Below are 22,981 nucleotides of genomic sequence, written 5' to 3'. Positions count from 1 at the left end.
GTTGTACGAGGAGTTATGCTAATCCTACGCTAATCCTACCGCAAACAAAGTAACCGATTGCTAATAAGTAGCATTGCGGTGCCACCGGTTGGGAAGTTATACACGCGACGACTAGTATCAGGTACAAACGACATGTGTAAATATTAATATTAGATCATGTCGCGGTACCTCTAACTCTATAAATTAGTCAACTCCAGGTGACCAAGTCCCGCGACCATGTGTCATTATGGCAATTTAGGTTACCGACCTTGTTTAACACTAACAATAAGCCCAATTACCGCATCGCGTCACAACCATGAAAAGATGGACACTGTTTTTTCTTTAAATTATAGTAGTTTAAATTATAGTCTTAGGTTTCTTGATTTACATACTTTCGGTTCTCGGAGGACCATGCATGTATCTGATATGTTCTTTATGGGAGATTAATCGCGTTAACATTACCAATTATAAAACAGATGAGAAATTTATATTGGTCGTCGTTGCGACCTACGTGTTCGCCATATCGAATCGTCGACATACAGAGACAGAGATCATTGCTGCCAGACACTGTACCGTGTAGTTACGTATGTACGTGCGTGTACGCGGGCTCTCGTTTTATTTGATTTCTGCCGCCGCTGCCACGCTGTCTAGGCGACTAACTCGGGCTATGTTTCTGCTCTCTCTTTCTCTTTCCTTCCAGTCACGCAGCGTTTCGTCCCCTTCGCCTTGTTTGCTTCATTTCGTCTCCATCACTTCGATTGATTTACTTTGCTTTTTTTCTCGATGTTTTCTCTTCTCTACACCTTCCAGTCTTTTTTCTCCCTCTCTACTTTTTCTTTCGTTTTGTTTTCTTATGTTTCTGTCCTTTTCCTTTCTCTTTTTTTTCTTATTTGTCCCTTTTGCCAGGTTCTTCTTTTTCTCTCCTCAATCCTATTTCTTCTTTCCTCAATATTTTTCCTCTTAAAAGTTTTCTTCAGACCCCTTGACTTTCTATGGCGAACTTGTTCAAGCTCCCTTGACGTCAATGATGGCATTTTCTCGAGTTCCACAAATATAAATTCTATCGAGAAGTTTTAAAATTAAATAGATCTACAGATCTGAATATTTTTGTAGCGATATTTAAAACCACTTTGGCCAAATCTTGATTAACTTTAATTAGCGATTAATTCTAATGCTTAGTAGAATTTCTAATTGCATAATTCGTTATTAAACTAATCTGTCATTTACGTATTGAACATTAAATAATTAATATATTTATATTAACAAAATAATATCAACAAAGCGCATACTATTCGATGGCTGATTAAATTAATCATAGTTTAGTTGAAATGGCTCTTATTGTTAATGAGATTACTATATTATATTAATGTATTAACTATACTATATTAATGTAGAAATATTTTGAAAAATGATGCCATAGAAATTTCCGCTTGGGGCAACTCACAGGATAAAGCAGCCAGTCACACTTCGAAGCAACTCTTCGAAGCGGCTCTTCTGTGTTCCTTCGGCTCTCCGTCTCTTTTTCCTTTTCTTTTCGATGTTGGCTCGCCATCGCTCGTTTTCCGTTCGTTAAGATGCCGCGGCGAGAGCGTGGACGATTTCTCGGTAAGATAAGCAAGAGTCCTCCTGCTACATCCTCACCTCGCACCTGCGAATCTCATTGTGAGATCCCTCTGTCCTCCGACCGGACAGCGTATACCGTAGATACTCTCTAACACCTGGTGAGATACCAGCTGGCGGCTGTGGTTTGAATGACGAAGGCCTCCTCGTTCTCGTTCCAGGCCGTTCTCCAATTCCAGTGTTCGCTGACGTAACATCAAATCAAGGCCATCTGACGACATCATACGAGCATCAACATCAAGCACCATTAATTAATCCTTTTTAAAGTTTTTAGATTAATAATTTGTTGTAATCTTGCTGCATAAATATTCTGAAGAAGTGTAGAGGATATGAAATTCTCATCTAAAAATAATTATGAATAATGAAAATCTCGTGCATGAGAAAATCAGAATCTTAAACTAAAAATATGTTTAAGGAAAAATATTGCTAAGATTATGTGGGTAATTAAATTTAATACTTTGATTAAAATAATTCGATAAATCACAAATCAATATACGTTTTATCGACATTTAAATCTTCTGAAATCTTGTGTCTTAAAATAGTTTTCTTTGCGCGAAATATAATGCGTAATTCTTTCACGATAAGAGAATTCCCGTTACTAATCACCGGAGTGGCATCGAACTCACCGGTCGAGTGACAGGACGACGAATAGTCCTCGATTTCACTGTTATATCGATGATTGCAAACTCTCTGGAGAATGGTTCAGCGAGAGGAGAAGTGAAAAAAAAGAGAAAAATACTTTATCAAACATATCGTCAGTCAACGCGACCACTGTTCCCTCCGTCGAATGTATCCGTGATACTTCTGAAGAACAATAGCCCATTATCGCAGTCCACGATGCGATCTTGTGTAAAACATGGCAGGCGATATCGAAGATCTTGTGCCGGAGGCAAATCTTTTCTTTTTCTCTCTTTTTCTTTTTCGAATCGAATTGTGATATACACGAAATGAATTTTGTAGTAAGCACACATGTTTATCTAAATTTATTTAGCGTGCAAATAACGAAATATTTTACGTTTCTTAATAGCTTGTAACCTCTGTGCATTTAAATGCAATAATTCTTTAAAGAAAGAACAAACACATTATGCATTGCGACAATATCAATACAATATACACGGTCGAACAATTAAGTTTCGAGACTCGCTTCGCATTTCCGAACGTTTGATCCATTTGTGCTGCCATTTTAGGGGGTTATTCACAACTCAATACTCAACACGTGGTGCAAGTTTTAAATTATTTCGTTCAATAGTTAATGAGATACAGTCACGCAAAGTAGTGTTACAAAATTTTGTTTAAAAATCGGTGTAATGGATGAAACGTTTGACAACGCGCCAACATTAAATTCTGCGGTAAATTAGAGAAGTGTCCAACATAAACGTTACAAATGATTCAACAAGCCTACGGAGTCAGCTATGCATAAAAGTAATGTTTCGAAGATACAGATGACATAAAAAAAAACATGAATCAAACTTTGAAAGGGCTTGCTTCAGAGGACTAGGCTTGCTAAATCATTTGTAACGTTTCTGTTGGAAATTTCACTAATTTAACGCAGAATTTAATGTTGGCGCGTTGTTAAGCATTCCTTCCATTACACCGATTTTTAAACAAAATTTTGTAACACAACTTTGCGTAACTGTATCTCATCAACTATTGAATCAAATAATTTAAAACTTGCACCACGTGTTGAATATTGAGTTGTGAATAACTCCTTAAAATGGCAGCACAAACGGATCAAATGTTCGGAAATGCGAATCAAGTCTCGAATCTTAATTGTTCGACCGTGTATAACTCGATTCAACCAACGATGGCATTTTCCTGATAAACTATTCTGCTAGAGAAACTCGACAGGAAGTTTTTTGATAAAACTAAAGTCTCAGAAATTTATGTTGTAATTTATTCCTTCCTATTAAAATATTGATATGAAATTCTTGTTGCGGAATTATCCTGTGTATACGCTTTCATGTCGTGCCAAATATTCGTTAAATGCTCCTTAAACTTTTCAACGAATGTAATCGCGGAATCACGTCGGATGTATTTATTCGTAAACATTTGTTCGTTGAGAAATTATTCCATGATTGTCCTTTACGTATTCGCGAACGATTGGCGATACGGCGAGTATATCGTTAATTGAATTATGAAACTGTCGCAGCGATTATGTGAAAGCGCATTTTCTGCTTGAACGATCGAGAATCGAGAAAAGGGGAAAAAGAGAGTTTTGTCTCATGAAGAAACATTCGAAACATCATGGCGACAACACGCGGTTATTTATGGATACTTTGCTGGAGGTGAGTATATTTGTCCTTGCGTATCAAGGCCTCGAATCATTTTTTTTTAGGACTGCCGCGCGCGCTTTGCACTCGTTCCGTTGCACTCTTTCGACGCTTTTCTCGAGTCTGTGGCGAACTTACAGTTTCTATTCATAGTTATCCTTGCGATGTCTTATCGAATGATTTCTGCAAAAATTTGTGATCAATATTTTCCAGTTCATATAATTCTCGTTCTTTAATCTCATCAGCTCGTAAGAATACGAATTAATTTGTACTTATTGGTACAAAATAACACACAAAATTGATGTAAAAAGCTTGGGACAGTTCTTATAAAGAAAATATGTATGTTTTATTTTTTTTTTTTACTAACATAGGTAAAATAGTATGTACGTTCTTCTCGTTATAAATTTGTTTTTCGTTGTCGCGTCTATGTTTCGTTGAAAAATATATGAAATTATAAAGATTGATCAAAATATAAACTAATAGAAAAAAAAGCTAAGAAATATGGAAACAAAGGGATTAAAGATGATAATTGGATTAGATGATTGAACATTTCTAAAAACTTTGCAAAGAACAAATATCTCTCGATTCTTTGTAATGCACGCTTATTTTTTTGAGAAGTCGTTCGTCCGAATGTTGGAAAGTAAGCGTATCGCTTTTCCGTCCACAACTTCTCTCTCGCTGGCAATGAGATCACGTTCCGCGGCCAGTACGATAACTAGTACGAGCTGCACGATGGACCGTATGTTCCGAGGTGCCAAGCGGTCTACCGGTGCAAGACTCGGGCAAAAACTAATCCAGTTTACCGGACACACCCCAACGGCTACTTCCCCCTGCAGCCTCTTCCTTTTGCCGACGCCGGCGATTTTCCATCTCGTCAACGAAAGAGTCCGATTTTTCGATTCATCGCGAAGGGAAGCCGATCCCGGCGGCGATAAGAAGAAAATGAGCGCGGCTCCGCTTGATGATCGTCGAGTTAGTGCGACCTAACGTGTTTTCTGGACACGATGGAACCAAGGATGGCCTTGGGCCAGCAAACCAACGATGATTTTAGCACGTCGCATGTAATGTGTTCTTTTGTAGCAAAGATAAGATATGTATATGACTTTTAAGCGCTATTGATAACGCCAAAGTTGATAACGCAAAAAGTTTTAAAATACGCATAGATACATTTAATTTAGAATATTTTATCATGTAATTATTACATGTATTAAAATATTTTATCATCGAATCACAAGCTATTCATTTTACTGACAGACCGAATAAATTTTGATTACATATTATATCTTTAAAGCAAGAATTTAACGCGATGATAAAATGCGGTAATCAGATGTATAAGAAAATGTGCACGTAGATTTTTAAGACTCACGCGGAACAAAAATCGAACTCGAATGACCACTGCCAGCGGCCAGATGACTACTGCCGACGATCGGCAGGTACTTATTAATTGTCGCATAAATTGCGAATCCGGTGCAGAGAGGCCTGTTCTGCCGCGGCGGCGTTTGCGAAATCCGATTATCGTTGCAATGTTTCAGTAATTGAACGTGCGGCGAGGCAGCGCGCGACTTAAACGGAAGACCATCGTTATTCGATCTAAGTCACGAGCAGAAAATTAGATAGCGGCACGCCTTGCCGCTTTGCCGCGCTCGCAGTAGAACCGGTCAGTTATCGAACAGGCGTGACGAGAACGCGCGAGAAGCACTTTTGCTTCTCTTTCACTAACATACGCGCTTAAATATACAAAAGAATTACGGCGCGTAATGGAAACGAGGAGAGAAAATTGTGATGATTGATGACGCATTGTTCGCGGATGCCTCGAAACGAGAGAATCATATATGCAACTTATTCTGTCACGATATATATATACAGAATGTTTCAGACCGCCCATCCCTTTTATTTTGAAAATTGATGGTGCTAGGAAGTTGGGACAAACATGTTTATCATAAAAGCCTATCTGAAATTTCTGATGATGGTAATTTCATTTTTGAGAAACCCTCTGAAATATATGATGTATGATATAATGTAAATATTTTACATTATATCATACATTGCTGTATCTGTTTCAAACAACGCTACAACTTTTATCATATTGAAATATCTACATTATTATAAAAAAATTATGCATACCTCTTCGTTCGTTAACACAGATAGCTTTTGGAAGCAATCACTATGTTCACAATAGAATTCAGTTTGAACCATTTAATTTGATATATATTTGTTATGATGTATCTCTTTTAGTCTAAAAGATAAAAAGAGGTGGCCACTTTTGGTGGGACATCCTGTATATACAGGGTGTCCCGCAACGTGATGTCCACACTGAAACTATGTATTCTTTGTGTCATTCGGTATAATCGGTAATCGTCTAATAGGGCCCATCATTATTGAAGATCATTTAAATGCTGAACGATACTTGCATTTATTACAAGAACAGTTGCCCGAACTTCTTGAAGATCTGCCTTTAAACATCAGAACACAAATGTGGTTTCAACAAGATGGAGCAGCACTTCACTTTAGCAGAATTGTTACGAGATATCTAAATGAAAAGTTTCCTGCGCGCTGGATTGGCCGGGGAGGTCCAATAAATTGGCCTGCGAGATCTCCTGATCTATCTCCTCTGGATTATTTTTTGTGGGGGCACATGAAATCTCTAGTCTATGCGGATAAGCCAGTCAATCGGCAGCAGTTATTAAATAAAATAACAGACGCTTGTAATAATATACGTAACGACGCGGAACTTCTTTTGCGTTCTACAATATCAATAATTCAAAGAGCAGAAGTGTGTGTAGAAAACTTAATTACGGCGATATCTTTTGCGAGATTGTAGCAGAATTAGTTCGCGAACGTTAATTAGGCGTTTATCTAGTGCTTCGCCGTATTATAAATGAACCACGCGTCCGTGGTTCATTAAATGATGAGACTGGTGCGTAAGAGTTTTGAGACCTTCGAGAAGGAAAGGGTACACGATGGATTGTACGTTCATTAGGCTAGCCAGTCTGTTATCGTTGTATTATATTTTATTCCACTCACAAGGAATTATGGGTAACAGCCAACAATTAACTTAATGAGAATTATCATGGAAGAAAAACGTCGCCATAACTGTTTCATGAATCAAATCTTGTTTTTGCTTTCTTCTACTAATTAAAAAGATATTGGAATATTGTGTTATGTAGCGACATTATTGATGCTCTTGACGAACTTGAATCTTTTTCAACACAACAAATTTACGTTACATTGCCCATACACATGGTTGTCGATGCAACCTTACGTAGATTCGCATGTGTATATCCTGTATCGCGAACGGTCAATACACGAGCAGAAGAAGAAGAAACGCATGCACGAGAGGACCGGATAGTCGGCAATCTTCATTGAAGATCGGCTGGCAAGTGGTCGCACGGCCATCATCGTCAGGAGAGAGAGGAAGCAAGAAGAAAAGAACGCAGAAGTCGATCGGAAAGAGGCACTGGGGCGGATTCGAAGAAAAGATCATGAAATCCAAAGAGTTACGAGAATCCGATCAACGAAGTTTAGATATTTTCATGTGTGAATACATTCTTTTCTTGAAAGAAATAAAGTAATATATAAGAAAAATAACATACCTTTAGAAAAGAAATTGATATATTTTAGTTTTTTATATAGAGGGGTACAATAAAGATGTAATAAAGATTGTTTTAAGAGGATGAGATGTGTTTAATTTCGACAACCTTGAGATTTTCACCTGCGATATTATCTGGATAGGCCGCTATATTGCTGCTTAAACATCCAAAACAAAAACACGGTCGGGTCGTCCGATTCATCTTTAGAAGACGCGCCTTGACGCAGTTCGCACACGCGTGTTTTTTTTTCTCAACCGTAGAATTCTTTTATTCCCATCTAGACGTCTATAATTGGCGCCGACTTCTTTTAGTGCCGACTCTATTCCATATACGTATTATATGTCATCATCTCATCATAGGCTCTTCAAACATCTGCGTTCTGTCTGTTGTCGCGTTTATTTATGGATGTTGTGTTCTCTTTCCTCATGCCCTTTGAGAGTATTTTTTTTTTTTTCAATTTTGCGACACGTGCCGCCAAACCAGTTTCCTACTAGCATTCCAAGAAAACCGGGCCTTCTAATACGTCACACGTATTATTTACTACAAAAATGTGACGTATATTCTACGCGGTTTTGTACTGACTTCTTCTCCTTTTATCGCGCATATGTTTCGTCGTCTCCGCTGAGTCACGATTATTTTCAGCACTTTTTTACGATCCTAGAGGAAAACTTTCCTGCACCGTGCTCCACTTTGGCTCCGGACAAACGAGCAAAAATGCGATGTATTATAGCCTGCGCTGCAGGATTTCTGGTATTTCGAAACATATTTTTTTTTTTAATGTCAAGGAAATCTGAAATATTCCCGAGATGACGGCTCTTACAACAATGCAAATTACAAATTTTATTTAATAGCTTCTATTTAACAATAAGAGTTTTATTATTAATTATTACATAATGCAATTTTTAATATGATGAATGAAATAAATGATTAATAATAATATAACAATTAGCTAATAATATGACACAGTAGCTAATATGAAAGAAGTGAGATAAATAATTGCAATAATACATGCATTACATGGGGCATATTCTTACAATTCCATAAATTTCGAGGCTAAGGTCATAGAAACCCCGCTTTTACAAGCGCGTTATCGCCATATGACATTTACGATACTCAGATTCGCGCAAGCGATGCGGACACAAATGTCATTTCTGACTCCGTCAGGTCTTTAACTCCTGATCTCGTTTTTTTCAGTTCACCGCGCACGACGCATGACTCATGGTTCATGGTTAAGCGACGATATAATCTCGACTTTTTTCTCTCCTCCGTCTACTCTTTTTTCTCTCTTAAGCGTCGGACTTTTTTCTATTGAGTGAATATCGCGATTTTACGGTGCCGCGCTCGCGGCAATTAACCCTTTCACTGCTGAATTGTATGATGGATAAAGCAGCTTGCCTTAAAGAACAGTCTCGATGTTTGATCGCTCAATATCTCTATCATATTGCTACACGCACTGTTAGTTATGTGTAACATACAGCTGTTATATCAATGCATGTATATCATACTGATTGACTATACGCGCAAAGATTAAAAGCTCATTTATTATATAAAATATCTCATTATCTCATTAAAAATTTTAATAACGTAATCTTTGATGAGAATTACTAAGATATTTTCACGAAGTTTTAGCCAAAATTTTATTTGCAATTTACAATACAGAAATAATATTTTCAAAGAAGGAATTAATTCAGTTTCTCCCGAAATTGTACCTCTCTAAAAAAATACAAGATAGTGTAAATATTTTTTTCATATTTAAATAAATATAATATTTAACAATATAAATAATATACCTGCATTTATTTTTAAATACATACATGTTTATATATACAGGATGAATCACTAAAGGTGTTACAAGCTAATATTTCTGAAACTGAATGAAATATGATATTCTTATTTCCCGGCGATTGTTTGGTATCAAAGCGGGCATTTGACGCAAAAATGGAATTTCACACTGCAATTAACATGCGAAATTAATGATTTTAAAATAAGGATTTCATATGTCGTTCAGTTTTAGAAATATTAGCCTATAATACTTTCAGTGATTCATCCTGTATATATAATGTTATTAAAAACATATTAGCTACGTCAATTCTAAAAATATATTCATCCTTCTTTCGACTCGGGCATTATTCAAAAACTGAACTTTGTTTTTTTTTCTATGTGCAGCATCGTCGAAAAGATGAACACTTCAAGCAGCGCACTTTTAGTGCACTCGCCGATCGATGAAGATTCACGAATCACTTCGCGAGGAAAATCTGGCATCTCGATCTCAAAAAATTGGATACTGACGCATGGCACCGCATTGAGCCTGATTATCGACAAGTCTCATGCAATATCGAGTTTCATCACGAATATAGTACCGGGAGAACTTACGATCGTGCCAACAGAACTTGCAAACGAATTGAAATTTCGTGTCTATCGGGATCTAGAGATCGACGATGGTTCTCGATCGGGCGATTATTCACGCGTTCAGGAGCATCTAGGCAGCGTCGTGGCCGCTTGGAAATGTCCGCTACTAACGAAGACTTTCGACGAATTCTTCGAAATGTGGAACTTTCCTAATTCGTCGATCAAGTTCGATCGATTTCTACGATCGATCTACCTGCTCGTCTTCATCACCAATGCCGACAAAAAATCAATCGTGGAAATTCCAACGGTCAAACAAGCTCTCTCTTGTCTGCTGTATCAAGCTCTGCGGAATCCCATTCGTGGATCGTCCGTGGAAATCGAGTCCACACCCTTCGGCAATCCCGTGTTCATCGGCTCGATCGCGCGCGGTGTCATCAGCAACGTCATCGGCGACGAGGGTTGCGTCATCATGACGGACGCGTACGCGTTTCCCGGTAGCGAGGGTGGTCCCGTCTACGTCATTCCGGACTGGTAATTACGACGATTCTTAAAACTCTTGGATTATTATTTAGAAACTCTCCTTACTCGAAAGGCATCCTTGAATCCTTCTACTGTCAAGAGACTTACGGAAAATAATTATTTTCACTCTATTTTAAACAAGTACATGTAAAATATCATGTAAATTTTCTTCGAGAAGTTTTAGGTTCAAAATTCTTTCTTAGCAAATTAATTGATGATCAAATCGATGATTTCTCTTATTTTATCGCGTTTGAAATTTTTTTGACGCGGATGTTTTTGTAGCAAACGTCGAATTATCAGCGGGTTGGTGATTGCGCCGTTGAGTTGGTGTCGCGGAGAATGGGTAGATTACACCTTTGCCGCCAATCTTGCCCCGTGTTTGCTCAACATTTTACGGAAGAAGGATCCTTGTTGTTCTCCGATTATAAGCCACCAGAAAGATGGTCCGTTAATATAAATATAATATAATATAATATAATATATTTTTTTGTATTACTTTTTATGTATCCACATGCGATGAAATCTTCATATTTTTTTTCTGACATATAGAAGCGTTAGATAGAGGTGTCGTGCTTGTTAGGTGTGGGATTAATTGGGGCACGGGCGTCCTCGTGGACAAGGATACTGGTACATTCCTGACGTGCTCACACGTCGTCGCCGAGGTAAAATCAAACTCTTGGAAACTTATACGAAAACATAACAGAAAAGTATATATTTCGATGGGTACAAAAAAACTGATCGCATTTTGTGTAATAAGCTCAGTATGTGGCAATGGTATTATCGCGCAATATAGCAAATGGATAACTTTTTATGTGCAATAAAATTATAGCTAAGTCAAAATAAATTCCGATAGGCGCCAGAAAGGGAGATATCAATTGTAATGAATACAGACCAGACCAATTCACGCACGTGGGCGAAACTGTTGTATAGAACTCCGGAGAATCAGCCTTATGACGTGGCTGTATTGAGGGTGAATCCACAGGATATGGATCCCTTATTGAAGTCGATACGTTTGTCTCGTGCTGCGATTGTAAAAGGTAAGTATTTTTTCAGTTTTTTTTTCAATCGCTTTTATCTTTAAAGATTCGACATATATTATTTATAATAATTTTGATCACTTCGCATTGTTATCTAGAACATTTAGAACAACAGGTTAAAGCATATTTTCATAGCTTTTCTCAACGAGAGGAAATTAGCGACATATCCAGCAGCGAGTCAAATGGTTTACTGGCGTCTCAACGCCAGGAACATTGACCTTCTTCTACATCAGTATAGAAATAACGTATAATTGCGAAAAAATTGGGTCAATTGACCGTCGTTAATGGTGAAATTGATATTTGGCCTCTTTCTTCCAACATGGAAACCGATATAAGTCATCCATTTACTCGATCGCAATAAAAGTCTATTTATTATACGTTACCATAAGAACTTTGCTTTTATTGATATGTTTATCACAAATCATACTGCAATATTTTCAAAAAAGTCTGTCTTACGAGTGAAAAAACAGAATTATATTATAATCTCTTAATTATTATCTCATTATTAAAGCAGCATCATTTACTAAAGTTATGAATCGTCCACTGATATAGTTTCTTCCGTTTCTACCAACATCATTTTTTTTCTGTTTAATAATCTTTGAACAGTGCATCTTTTTAATATGTAAAAAATTAACATGATTAGAATTTTAAACTCCTTAATGGATGAAAATAAAACATATTTGCAGAAAAAATACTATTTGTTGAAATAAATCATATTAATTGTATATGTACACACTTGCTCGCAGGCGAATCGGTGGTGTCCGTGGGATTTCCGTTCTCCTCGTCCGTCCGGCCGACCATCAGCAGCGGCGTGATATCCAAGTCGATGGACTGCGCGCTCCTGACAACTTGTTGCGCCCAGAGTGGTACCAGCGGCGGGCCAATAATCAGCCGCGCGACCGGCGAGATGCTGGGAATGATCGTGTGCAACGCGCTCTCATCGGACGGTGCTGTATTGTACCCGCGGATGAGCTTGGCGGTGCCGGCCGCCGTGATGGATCGGCCCCTACAGGAATATTTGCGCACTGATAGTCAGTAAACAAATCTAAATTGGCCACTGACGATGATCTAACGACTATATAATTTGGACGGTGCCTGGACTGTAAGCCTTCCGCGCCGCAGGGAACAAAAGACTCTACTACTATACAGCCATACCGAAGTGCAATCCGAGCAAATGTTAAGAATGTTTTGGCTGTACAATAGTAGCAAAAAACTGTCAAAATTAAAAAAAAAACATATTTCTTAATATTTTATATTGTTTGAAAAATTAAATAAATAAATCCTTATATAAAAAGAATTAAAGTATCACAAACTAATATGGTTTTTAACGTCTTCGTAAAAGAAAATAGTTGTAATTAATATTTTTTCTAATTTATGACAAAAACTTTTGATTGTGAATATTTCCTGAAATCAACTGCAAGAAATAAAAAAAGACCGAATAATTTGAAGAATCAATACTAATTTTAAACTTAAATAATTTCCAAACAGTTAAAAGAATTATGCTCAGGTTTTGCACAGATACTCAGAAGAAGTAGTAGAACAGTGTACGAAATTTTTATGCTTTTGTCAATGTTTTGACATATGATACATATATCCTTAAATCCTTTTCGCAAATAAAATCTATCATATCGTGGATAAGATATTGAACTATATACATATATTTTTCAAGATCAGCGATTATAAAATAAGAATTTGTTGAAACATTTATTGAGTTAAAATATTTTAATTGTTCTGTTCTTCGTTTTTTGTTTTTTTTTTAATTGTTCCATTGTAGAAACTAGATAGAGTTGAGAATCAATTTTTTGAATATTGAATTGAATGATTTATCTCTTGCCTCTATTTTTGTTTCAGATCCCGACGTGCTTCGAGCTTTCACGTGCGACGACGCGATAGTGCGCAATGTTTGGAATTTCTACCCTTTGCTGCCATCCAAATTGTGAAAAAAGCGATGCGCGAGATAAACTCTGTACATAAAACATATATTCAAATTCTAATCGCATGGTGGATTATTCATTATTTGATCCGCATTGTTTGAGCTATTTCTATTGCGGCTATCATATTGTGCGGATAATATATTGGATTATTTGCATTGGGGAATATTTATCTGTGAGTCACTGGGCCTGCCAATCTCGAACTCGACACGCTCTTGTGAACATAATCTTGCCTTCGAATCCTCATTGAATAACATACGCCATTGACCGAGTTTAAAATATAAAGAGAAAGTTTTTCGTGACGTTAAAGTCGTAGCGATTGGCACGCAAAGCGACATGAGTCAACGATCCCTTCGTATTTATGCTAAAGACTTCGCTGATGAATAATATTATGTACATATATCGTCGTGTACTGAATTTTCAAACGGTGTTTAAGTTGGTGTACTTTGTAAAGGTTGCATTTGCCTTGTCAAGAAATATGATTTCTTCTATGATTCAAAATATTATTTAGATATATAATATCATGATATGACTGATCTGCTATAATAAGATGCACACCATAATACATAATGTAAAGTGATTTGTAATAAATTACTATTTGTCGTATATGTGATTGTAATCCTTCCGAAAAAAATACCATAAAGTAATTCTCAGAGATGCACTTGCTTCGCCATCTGACAAATACTCGCACAACTAAAATTTCTTTGCAGCCTCTTTGGTTCACATTGGCTTTTCATATTTTACTAAACGTATGAGAATTTCTCTAAAAAATTTTAACTTTATATCTAATATAAGCGAGTCATGCTCAAAATATGATTAAGAATTAACATTTATCGACTGGCTTTAGCATTAAGAGTTTTGAGATAAATATGTATTAAGTATTAAGACATATTCAACACAAATCGTCATTTTTATTATTTCAAAAATTATTAACGAATTTAATTATGAGATTGATGTAAATATATAATATTTAACTAGAATAGCATAAATCATAAAATTTGTCAATTCGTACTAAGATAATGTATATTAGACATCATGCAGATTGAGAAGCTACATAAGATATTCGAGAAAATACGAAACATACAGTGAATTGTGATTTACATTTATTTTACCTTTCTTTCAATCAATTATAGCTATATGACGCGGTCACATAACTTTGCCTTATACATTGCACTCAATGCTTACAAAAAAATCACACACGGTCAGACGATCGCAGGTAACGTTCATAGAGTGCGGGGTGATTGATAGTCGGAGATGGTAAGAAGCAATTGCAATTGATAGAGACAGACTCCTTATATAACGCTGTTCCGTTCTGTATATACAAATTCGAATGACTTAAACGCTAGAAAATACGTAGTTACGTTATCACTTGTGATTTTTTTCTCGTTCTTAGTGTTTCTTCCTCTAAAATGCACGTAGGAAAACGGAGGAATCTACAACCTCATGAATCTACAATCGCATCTTTGGGCATTGTGTGATAAACATTGTTTTGTCAACTCTATAATGCTAATTTTGTGTATATTTTCTTTTATCTTCCCACATGCGCGAGATAAACGTTCGATTTAAAAAAAAGACGGATAACGCAGGAGCGAATGTTCTGCCAGTTGAATCGTCAGATTACGGAGATACGTAATATCGATAAATATATGTATGTGTATAATATGTATATATATTAATATATATAAATAGTATGATATCTTTTACATTAGAATACAGATCATATATATATACATCATGGATGGAGTCTTCCGTAATAGTTATTGGAGCGTCGAAGAGTTTTTCTTAAATCTAAAAAATTATCTCCGCACGACGTTTAATCTTAATGACTCCTATTGTCCTTATATAATCGATCTAATGATTTTCGATGCAAAAGTAAGAAAATAGCGTGTGTCCGGCTTGTTGCTTGCGCGTAGTTTCCCGCGCAAGGAGGATCACTTTAGAACGATACGACGACGTCCACTTTGATGAGGACGGAGAAACGATAAGCAAGATTCGAAAGTTAAATCTAAGTGTTTCGTTTTTGTCTTATTGGTATTCCACATGGCCGTCACACCAATTTTTGTAGTTTTTAATACAAAACAATAGAGACGATTGATTGCATTGCATATACAGGATATTGCAAAAGTCACATATTATTAACTATTGCATAACGATGACAATTTTAAAGAAATGTTGATATAAATTTTTATTTTCTATATATATATATATATATATATATAAATTACTGAACTCTCTTTATTTGGACAAAGTTATATTTAACGATAAAAAAAAAATACGACTAATGAGAATGTCTTTGTCGAGAGGCAGTATACGAATCCTAAAACCATCTATATATCTTCTACATGCTTTGAGATAAATGAACGTTTTGCTAAAAAAAAGTTCTATTTTTTAGATGCTATAAAAAATTCACTCGCGCGACGATCCCAAAGTCTCTTTCTAAGTACAAAAATAATATAAATTAATGCTATAACTTAATCATCCTTCGAAAAAGAACCTCAGACCCTAATAACAAAGCAAATTAAAACTATCTGGAGATTTCGAGTTTTTACGAGATTTCTTCCAGCACTTTGCGATCACAATTTGGCGCATCAGTGCCAACTATCACATGAAGACCGAAAGCATTCGTATTTATTACGGCCTTGAAAATTCTTTAAGAGCGACTAGAATCCTTCCTTCGACTCGCGACAATCGTAACGCTACTTCACTCTAATTCCGAACTTTTTTGTACGACACTCTCCTTCCGAAAAAAGTAGCGAATTCTTCGTATTTAGAGGGAATTTCACGAAGTTCTTAGTAAAATTGTAATTTAACCATTGAGATAATTGTTCGTGTGTATCCAGGTTTGTTCTGTAGTACACCGAACCGATATGTGCAACAGTTCATTGTTGATAACCATTTGTTGGATTCGGTGCTTCTTGACTGTCTATACTGTAACCGGTAATACTATCTGGGCTTTGAAGAGACGCCGCGTAGAGCGGGTTGATTGGCGTAGCGTTCGTGTCGAACTGGGTCGAGTCATAAACGCTGTGATTCTGCAAAGAAAGAAGAAAGAACATTCCGCTTTGCATTCCGAGGCAGGCTTCCAATCAATCAGTCAATCAATCAATTTATTAAAAAATTATCGTGAAGCTATCAACGTAACGCCAGTAAATTAATTCTGCGATAATTGAACATCAAAGCATTATGTAATAACAAAATATTGTGTTGCGCGTATATTATTGCATTATTGAAGCACGGTGCAAATAGTGCGTTACACACGAAATAGCGCTTGAAAATATTTACAAGACTTCATTTGTAAAGAAGCAGAGTGATATCGTTGCCAAAAGAAATTTCCCGAAGTTAGTGTAAATAAATGAAAACAAGTGCATTGACTATATCAATACATTTAATTTTATATATGAGGAATGTTTTTCTAAACATGCTAAGATATATTTACAGCTAAATAAAGCTTTCAAATGGTGTCTCACCATTTACGTTATAATGCGTATTATATAGGGATTAATAATTAATAAAATTATTAATAAAATCAATATGTAAAACTTGGAAGAGTTATCCACAATGTACAGGTATACTAAAACGTGATACTATAGCGATAAACTATTTACAAAAATTCAGTTTGTGTATCTGAATCTTGAGAGGGATCAGGATCTTGCTGCGTCTTGTTCTTTTTGTGTTTCTCGAATTTTGGAGATGTTATAGATAACAAATAATCACTTAAGCCGCCCGAATCTCCTCCCTTGGAGTCATTTTTGTTCTTTCTATAGGCAACGGTCGAACGAGAAGAATTCGATCTAGGAAGTAATTGCCCTGTAATGTTCGAAGTATCGGATATACCAGGTAACATATCGTTCGAGATTTTAAAGAGTTCAGTGTCTAAACGCGTCGTTAAATAGCTCGGATTTACAGTAGCAGCGCTCTCCTGGAGCGCTAAATCATCGCTTATCTTTAACTGAGATTTTTGGGAATCTTCCGTTCCAATTTCGTGCGTCCCACTTTCCAAAATGGACTGTAAGCTATTTTCTAGCGCTGGAACTTGAGGCATTTCCGAAAAGTTACTATGTTCATGCGGAATGTTCTCAACTATAGCCGCGTGATCTACGGTTGCGTCATCCAACACACCTTCTAAGCTACTTTTTCTCGTTTGAGAATACAGATTAATGTTACTGTCGATTGTTTTCGGTTTGTAGAGAAAGTTACTAGCAGTATCGGGTGAGAAGAGCAAATTCGAGACACTACTGGGACCGCCGTACTTAATATGCGTTACAGAAACGGCTTTCCGATTCGGGCTGGAGAATCTTAGATCCGGCACACTCTTTTGGGTGGCGGACAAGACATCGGATCTAATCAAAGGATAATCAGCCAAGTCCGAAATATCCTTTTCCGTACTGAGATCTCTATCGAAGCTTCTAATACCGGTTGTCGAGCGATACGATCTAATTGGTGAACCAAAGGTGCTCGAGTCGCTATTTTTCGGATCTTTAACTGATGTTAAGGAATAAAGAGAAGCTCCCTGCTTGGACAATTTCAATGCTTGAGAATCATACAGCGGTATGTGAATAGAAGGAGTATGGACCTGATAGATGTAATCGCTGTCAGTTTTCAAGGATGAAAAACTCTGTTGATGCGGTAACGACACCGTGTCTTCGTCCATTGCGTCGTCCACTTGCGCTTTATAAGAGAACATTATCGAAGGTTGTGAAACCCTGAAAACAGAATAATTTCCAAAATATATCATTCATACATAACGATCCAATTGTTCAAATTGCTAATATATTGCTACATGTTGTAGTAGCTTACCCAAAAAATTCCGATAGGAATGTATGATAAACCAAAGGAGTAAAAAGACTTAAATATACTGCTGCTGTGAAGTCTACAATGCATAACCCCACTGGATTTTGCGTGTAGTTTAGAAAGCCTGCGCCAATTGATTGCACTAGGTCCAATGTCGCTAGCGTTCCGGCATAAATGTAAAAGCTTTTCCGTGCTGCAATAGAAAGCATACATATATAACAGTCACAATCAAAGACGAAGTATTATATAATCTATGATAAGAACTGCTTACTAGGAAGTGCTAGGCGGTCCCGTAACCGTGTCCATGGCAGTATTAATATGAAAAGATATATCTAGAAACAATATCGACATATTTAGTGATATATATATCCATTTTCTGACAAAAAAATAAGACAGCGTGCGCAAACGTACCGTAGTAAAAACGAGACTGCTGCAAAACCAAAACATCATACCACCGTGACCAAACACGTAAAAATCACGGCTGGGAATATGAAATGTATCATCTGGCAAAACTAATTCCAATGTGCCTTGAGTGATCGTAAATGCCAGCGCTATAAATGATGTAGCGAGCAATACTCTACGAATACTGGAACGGCTGTCCAAGTGGCCTGAGTGGGAACAAAGTAAAAATCGCATGTTAGCAAATACTGTGTGCATTATTTTTTCCTCCTCGACACCGAGTATGTTACTTACCAAATGCTAGACCAAATATAACTACACTCATCTCGGTGGATAGTAGAAAAAATCTCACTGTGACCCATAAAACTTTGTCGGCTTTACCACCGACCGTCGCTGCTGCGCTTACCGACATTGATACAATACAGCGTATCACTGATATAACTACGTTACAAATAACGAGACCATAGAATGCTAAAAATATCGGACTACTCGTTGCACGTAACTTAAGCCTTGCTCTGTTGAATCGCATTGCAATGAATAGAAGAAACAAGAGATTTGGTATTAGAATGATGACATCCCATATTCGTACTCTGAAAGATAAACGTAAAATGAAATTTGTCGAAGTCGATTGTATCATCTTATCATATAAGTTATAATATACCTTGAATCTTTGATTTCCTTATATAGGATGAGTTTACAGAAATGCTCCTCGTCGTCAATTGCTGTACTTATATTGGGAATCATAGTACTGCTCAGATCATATATATGTAACCAACTTTCAGACACTTCTTCCCTCTCGGGGACGTACATTTCCTATTTTCTCGAGTGTTATGTCAGATTCTCCTCCTATATTTTCACTGATGGAAAACAATTCGCAAAATGAAATGTCAAAACAATATAATCACAGTGTATGCAACTTGACTATTAAACCCGAAAAAATAATTGAACAACTGACGATTCGTTGAGATTCGCAGTTTCTAGAGATCTCACGTTATCTTAAACTTAAACAATCTTTAAGAGTTATGCTAGAATAGAGTACCACAAAACAAAACGATATCGCACAATAAACATAACCTAAAATATTTTCAGAATCACTGGCATCTTTTTAATATTTCGATTCGCGAAAGCGATGTGTGAGATAAACAGAGATCGAGATAGTGCTCGAATATCTAAACTTCCCTAACGAGGTACGAATTTTACGACCGACGTTACGAAAAAATCGATAAATAGCTGCCTATTGTGCATCTGTCAAACGCTCGCATAACACAACGTCCAGTCTCGAACAACCGACTTAGCTAATTGGATAAGACCGTTAATCGGTTTACCGAGCATGAAGACGCCGCTCTCATTTTTTCCTGGGAAACGTCGCGCTTTTTTCAGCCAGCCGTGACAAACACTCGATGCGTGACAAACGCGTACGTTGCAATTCTGCTTTCCGACTTCCACAGAGTATCTACGCTCCTCTCCCCTTCTCTCTCACTCACGCTCGCTTCGCTTGTTGTCTCTTTTGCTCTCTCTCTCTTTCTCTATCGTATATTTCCTCACATTCATGCGCTTCAATTGACGTTTTGCTACGAGATTTCAATAATTCCAGTATCCATTCAACTCATCAGCGCTTTGCGCTCGTGCTTGCGATGTCCGATTAACTTTGGTATTAAATTCGCGTGAGCGAGTGCCAGAAAACGGAATACTTAATCACGAATATCGAGAGTTCGACGCGAAATCCGCGCGATTTCCACATCCCCGGTTAAATCCCACCTCGTAGAATCGCGCGACGCGAAAACGTAGCACCGTCCCGACGTGTTGACAGGTGACGCCACGATTCGCCCTCTTCCTCCTTGTGTAGATCTCTTTTCTGCGCTGCGCTAATTAATAAATACGATTATTTATTTCAGTTGGTTTAGCATGATAAACACTTGTTGTGGCTCTAGGAAAAAAAATTTTATTTTAGTTTGTTTAGAATCGAGGTTCTCTCTCTCTCATTGCGCGAACATGACGACATCCGAAAATGTTATAGTGGGTGCTTTCCATTTAGTGACTCAAGTCGACACAAGCATCATTCTTTCTTTGTTGTTCACTGGTATTGAAAGAAGATAGAATGATACTTGTGTCGACTTGAGTCACTAAATGGAAAGCATGGGGCGCCATCTTGCATGTGCTACGATACGGACGTGTTTTTGAGTGCTCTTGAAGTTTATTATAATCAGCCCATTTCTGGGCTACAGTTTGCGATATTTTTCATTTTATCAGAATTAATTGGCTCTTGTAGCGTGCTTCCTCCAGAAGCCCTTATTTTGGCGCCCAAAGAGAAATTTCATACGCTATTACTTTTATAAAAGTAAGTCGCAACAGGCGCCTTTGTCTCGACAAAGGCGGGTGGGCCTAGCGCTGTCGCGCCTTGCAGCTACGGATTAAAAAATCTTTCTGGATTATTCTACATTCTTCCTTCTCTTGTAAAATCCTTTCACTCTTCCAATATGAACTCCGGAGGATCCGACGACTTCCTTAAGGACTAATGTGAGTAGCCATGACTCAAATTTTTCTTCACATTCGGACGAGAATATTGTCATCCAAGACGATGACATCGATATGGAAGCTCTTAATAATCTCAAATCGGAAGCCGGTCTCTTACAATTAAATTCATCTAAAAATGTGCGAACATCATCAGATATTAAAAAAGGAAAAAGCCTGAAACGTGCAAAAACAGACCTAGCTCACAACCAGTCCACGAGTAAGGTCTTCAGTACTGAGACCCATTCTTCTCTTGATTCTGTTAATATTTCTACCTCAGGCTCAATTATTACTATATCGGAGAGCATATTGAAGAACAGATATTCCTCAGATAATCAAGGACCTTTTGACGTACACGTACAAAGGATTTCGAAGCCACACGCTCCTCTTCATCCAATATCAGTGGGAAGGATAATTGCCAGTCTTAACGTAAGTGACGTGATGGAAATCAGAAAGGTGGGATTTTCCAAAGTCTCAATCTTTTTAAAGACTCGTGAAGCGACTAATGATTTAGTCAATGACTCACGTCTAAAGAAGGAGGATCTGATAGCATTTATCCCCCATCTCGCACCTCTCGCAAAGGAATTATCAGGAATGTCCCTTTGGATCTCTCCGATGACTTGATATCTGAGAACACCAAAAGCCCTTTCAAGATTGTGTCGACCAAAAGACTTAACAGAAGAATACTGGACCCTGACCCTCGTGGAGGGGAAGAGGCTTCCGCTGTTAATTACACCCCCTCTTTTACAGTAGTGATTACTTTTGAGGGCCAAAAAATACCCAGAAACGTTTCTCTCTTTTATGTCAGTTACCCTGTCTCTCCCTACGTTACCAGAGTATCTCTATGCCCCTCCTGTTACAGGTTTGGGCATATAAAAGCATCATGCAGAAGCAAACCACGTTGTGTCCACTGTGGAGAGAAGGATCATTGTTTCGATAAAGAGCAGTGCCCCCATGCACATGACCACCCTAAATGTGTCAACTGCGGAGGTGGTCACAAAGCGGATTCACCATCATGCCCTGAGCTGTCAATTTAAAAGGAGATCAGACAATACGCGGCACACAGGAACATTTCGCTGCTTGACGCCAGGGAAATTGTAAGAGGTAACAGATCTCCACCACCTTACTCCCCTTCCTCGGATGAGTATCCTCTTCTCCCGCATTCCCCTGCTAGCTCTGAAAGCTTTTATTTATACAATGCATCTGGGTCTCCCTTATTGAACCACCCGCGTACAACCTATGCCAAAGCGGCTTCGGAATATTCTAATTCCTTGCATAATCGTTCTCCCCCAAATCTCCTCAACAAAGAAATGCGACATCCCCGTCGCTCGCCCCCCTCACCGGGCCCATCACCGGATTTATTTGTCGCTCCTAATGGGAGACCTCCTAGATCGCGAAATAAAATCGTATTCAGTGACACCTCGTCGTCCCAATCCAGTATTGGTAAAGATCACAATAGCAACGTTAATATTCAACAAAAAAATCTCTCTGCTAACGATCTGGTGAATACTATTGGCTCTCTTCTTATCCATCTTACTTCAGCTCTTGCTTCTCCTTCAGTGACGGAGGAAGTTCACAAGATAATAGACTCTATCCAAAGCTTACTGCTTAATCCGGACCAGAGGTCCCCTCACCATAATGACAACGATGACAATGACAAGTAATCCCGTTAGAGAGGGCATTAATATTTTCCAATGGAATTGCCATGGACTTAGGAATAAAAGGGACCTGTTACTTAATATTATCCAAGACTACGACGTTCTTGCACTTTCCGAAACCTGGCTTACCCCAGAACAAAATTTCAACTTTCACAATTTTTGTATAATTCGCTCTGACGGACCCTCCAATAGATCTGGGGGGGGGGGGGGGTCATCGCCGTCAAAGACTGGATACCATTTACTAAAATTGACTCTATTTACTCTATCCAAGGTCGACTTGAGTCGACTGCAATTAGGATCGAGACTCCTTCAGATCCTATTTATATC

The 22,981-nt window shown here is 37.6% G+C and overlaps 3 protein-coding genes across 5 annotated transcripts in view; 2 read left to right on the top strand and 1 right to left on the bottom strand.

The window, feature by feature from the left end:
* LOC115236469 (peroxisomal leader peptide-processing protease-like) overlaps positions 1 to 14,385 on the top strand; it is a 79,914-nt gene extending 65,529 nt beyond the window's left edge. Inside the window, exons 2-7 of one of the 2 annotated variants that reach the window (XM_029808946.1) lie at positions 9,626 to 10,339; positions 10,610 to 10,770; positions 10,877 to 10,989; positions 11,181 to 11,364; positions 12,111 to 12,395; positions 13,216 to 14,385. In XM_029808946.1, coding sequence (XP_029664806.1) covers positions 9,639 to 10,339; positions 10,610 to 10,770; positions 10,877 to 10,989; positions 11,181 to 11,364; positions 12,111 to 12,395; positions 13,216 to 13,304 — 1,533 coding nt within the window. In that variant the 5' untranslated portion in view covers positions 9,626 to 9,638 and the 3' untranslated portion in view covers positions 13,305 to 14,385. Of the gene's footprint in view, positions 1 to 9,625; positions 10,340 to 10,609; positions 10,771 to 10,876; positions 10,990 to 11,180; positions 11,365 to 11,462; positions 12,082 to 12,110; positions 12,396 to 13,215 lie in introns of those variants that run through there. The other variant, XM_029808947.1, reaches the window with a different exon arrangement.
* Positions 14,382 to 20,486, bottom strand: LOC115236468 (transmembrane protein adipocyte-associated 1 homolog). Of its 2 annotated transcripts, XM_029808945.1 has the most exons (8): positions 19,811 to 20,416; positions 19,147 to 19,342; positions 18,780 to 19,075; positions 18,498 to 18,694; positions 18,358 to 18,418; positions 18,093 to 18,279; positions 17,869 to 17,998; positions 14,382 to 16,327 (listed from the first exon to the last, which is right to left on the bottom strand). In XM_029808945.1, exons 2-8 carry the CDS (start codon positions 19,293 to 19,295, stop codon positions 16,175 to 16,177), a joined length of 1,173 nt encoding a protein of 390 aa, XP_029664805.1. In that variant the 5' UTR covers positions 19,296 to 19,342; positions 19,811 to 20,416; the 3' UTR covers positions 14,382 to 16,174. The 2 variants fall into 2 exon arrangements, with proteins under 2 accessions (XP_029664805.1, XP_029664804.1); XM_029808944.1 differs by lacking the exon at positions 14,382 to 16,327 and having other exon boundaries at positions 16,666 to 17,998; positions 19,811 to 20,486.
* A 528-nt stretch (positions 20,487 to 21,014) lies between these two features.
* LOC115236489 lies at positions 21,015 to 21,620 on the top strand. The gene is made up of 2 exons (XM_029808978.1): positions 21,015 to 21,425; positions 21,486 to 21,620. The coding sequence occupies exons 1-2, from the start codon at positions 21,075 to 21,077 to the stop codon at positions 21,618 to 21,620; spliced, it is 486 nt and encodes a 161-aa protein (XP_029664838.1). The 5' UTR covers positions 21,015 to 21,074.
* Positions 21,621 to 22,981: the final 1,361 nt, after the last annotated feature.

This window comes from Formica exsecta, unplaced genomic scaffold (genome assembly GCF_003651465.1).
Source record: "Formica exsecta isolate Colony F162 unplaced genomic scaffold, ASM365146v1 scaffold25, whole genome shotgun sequence".
Lineage (NCBI taxonomy): Eukaryota > Metazoa > Arthropoda > Insecta > Hymenoptera > Formicidae > Formica > Formica exsecta.
Note: the sequence above shows the minus strand (reverse complement) of the source record. Positions and strands in the feature narration are given on the sequence as shown.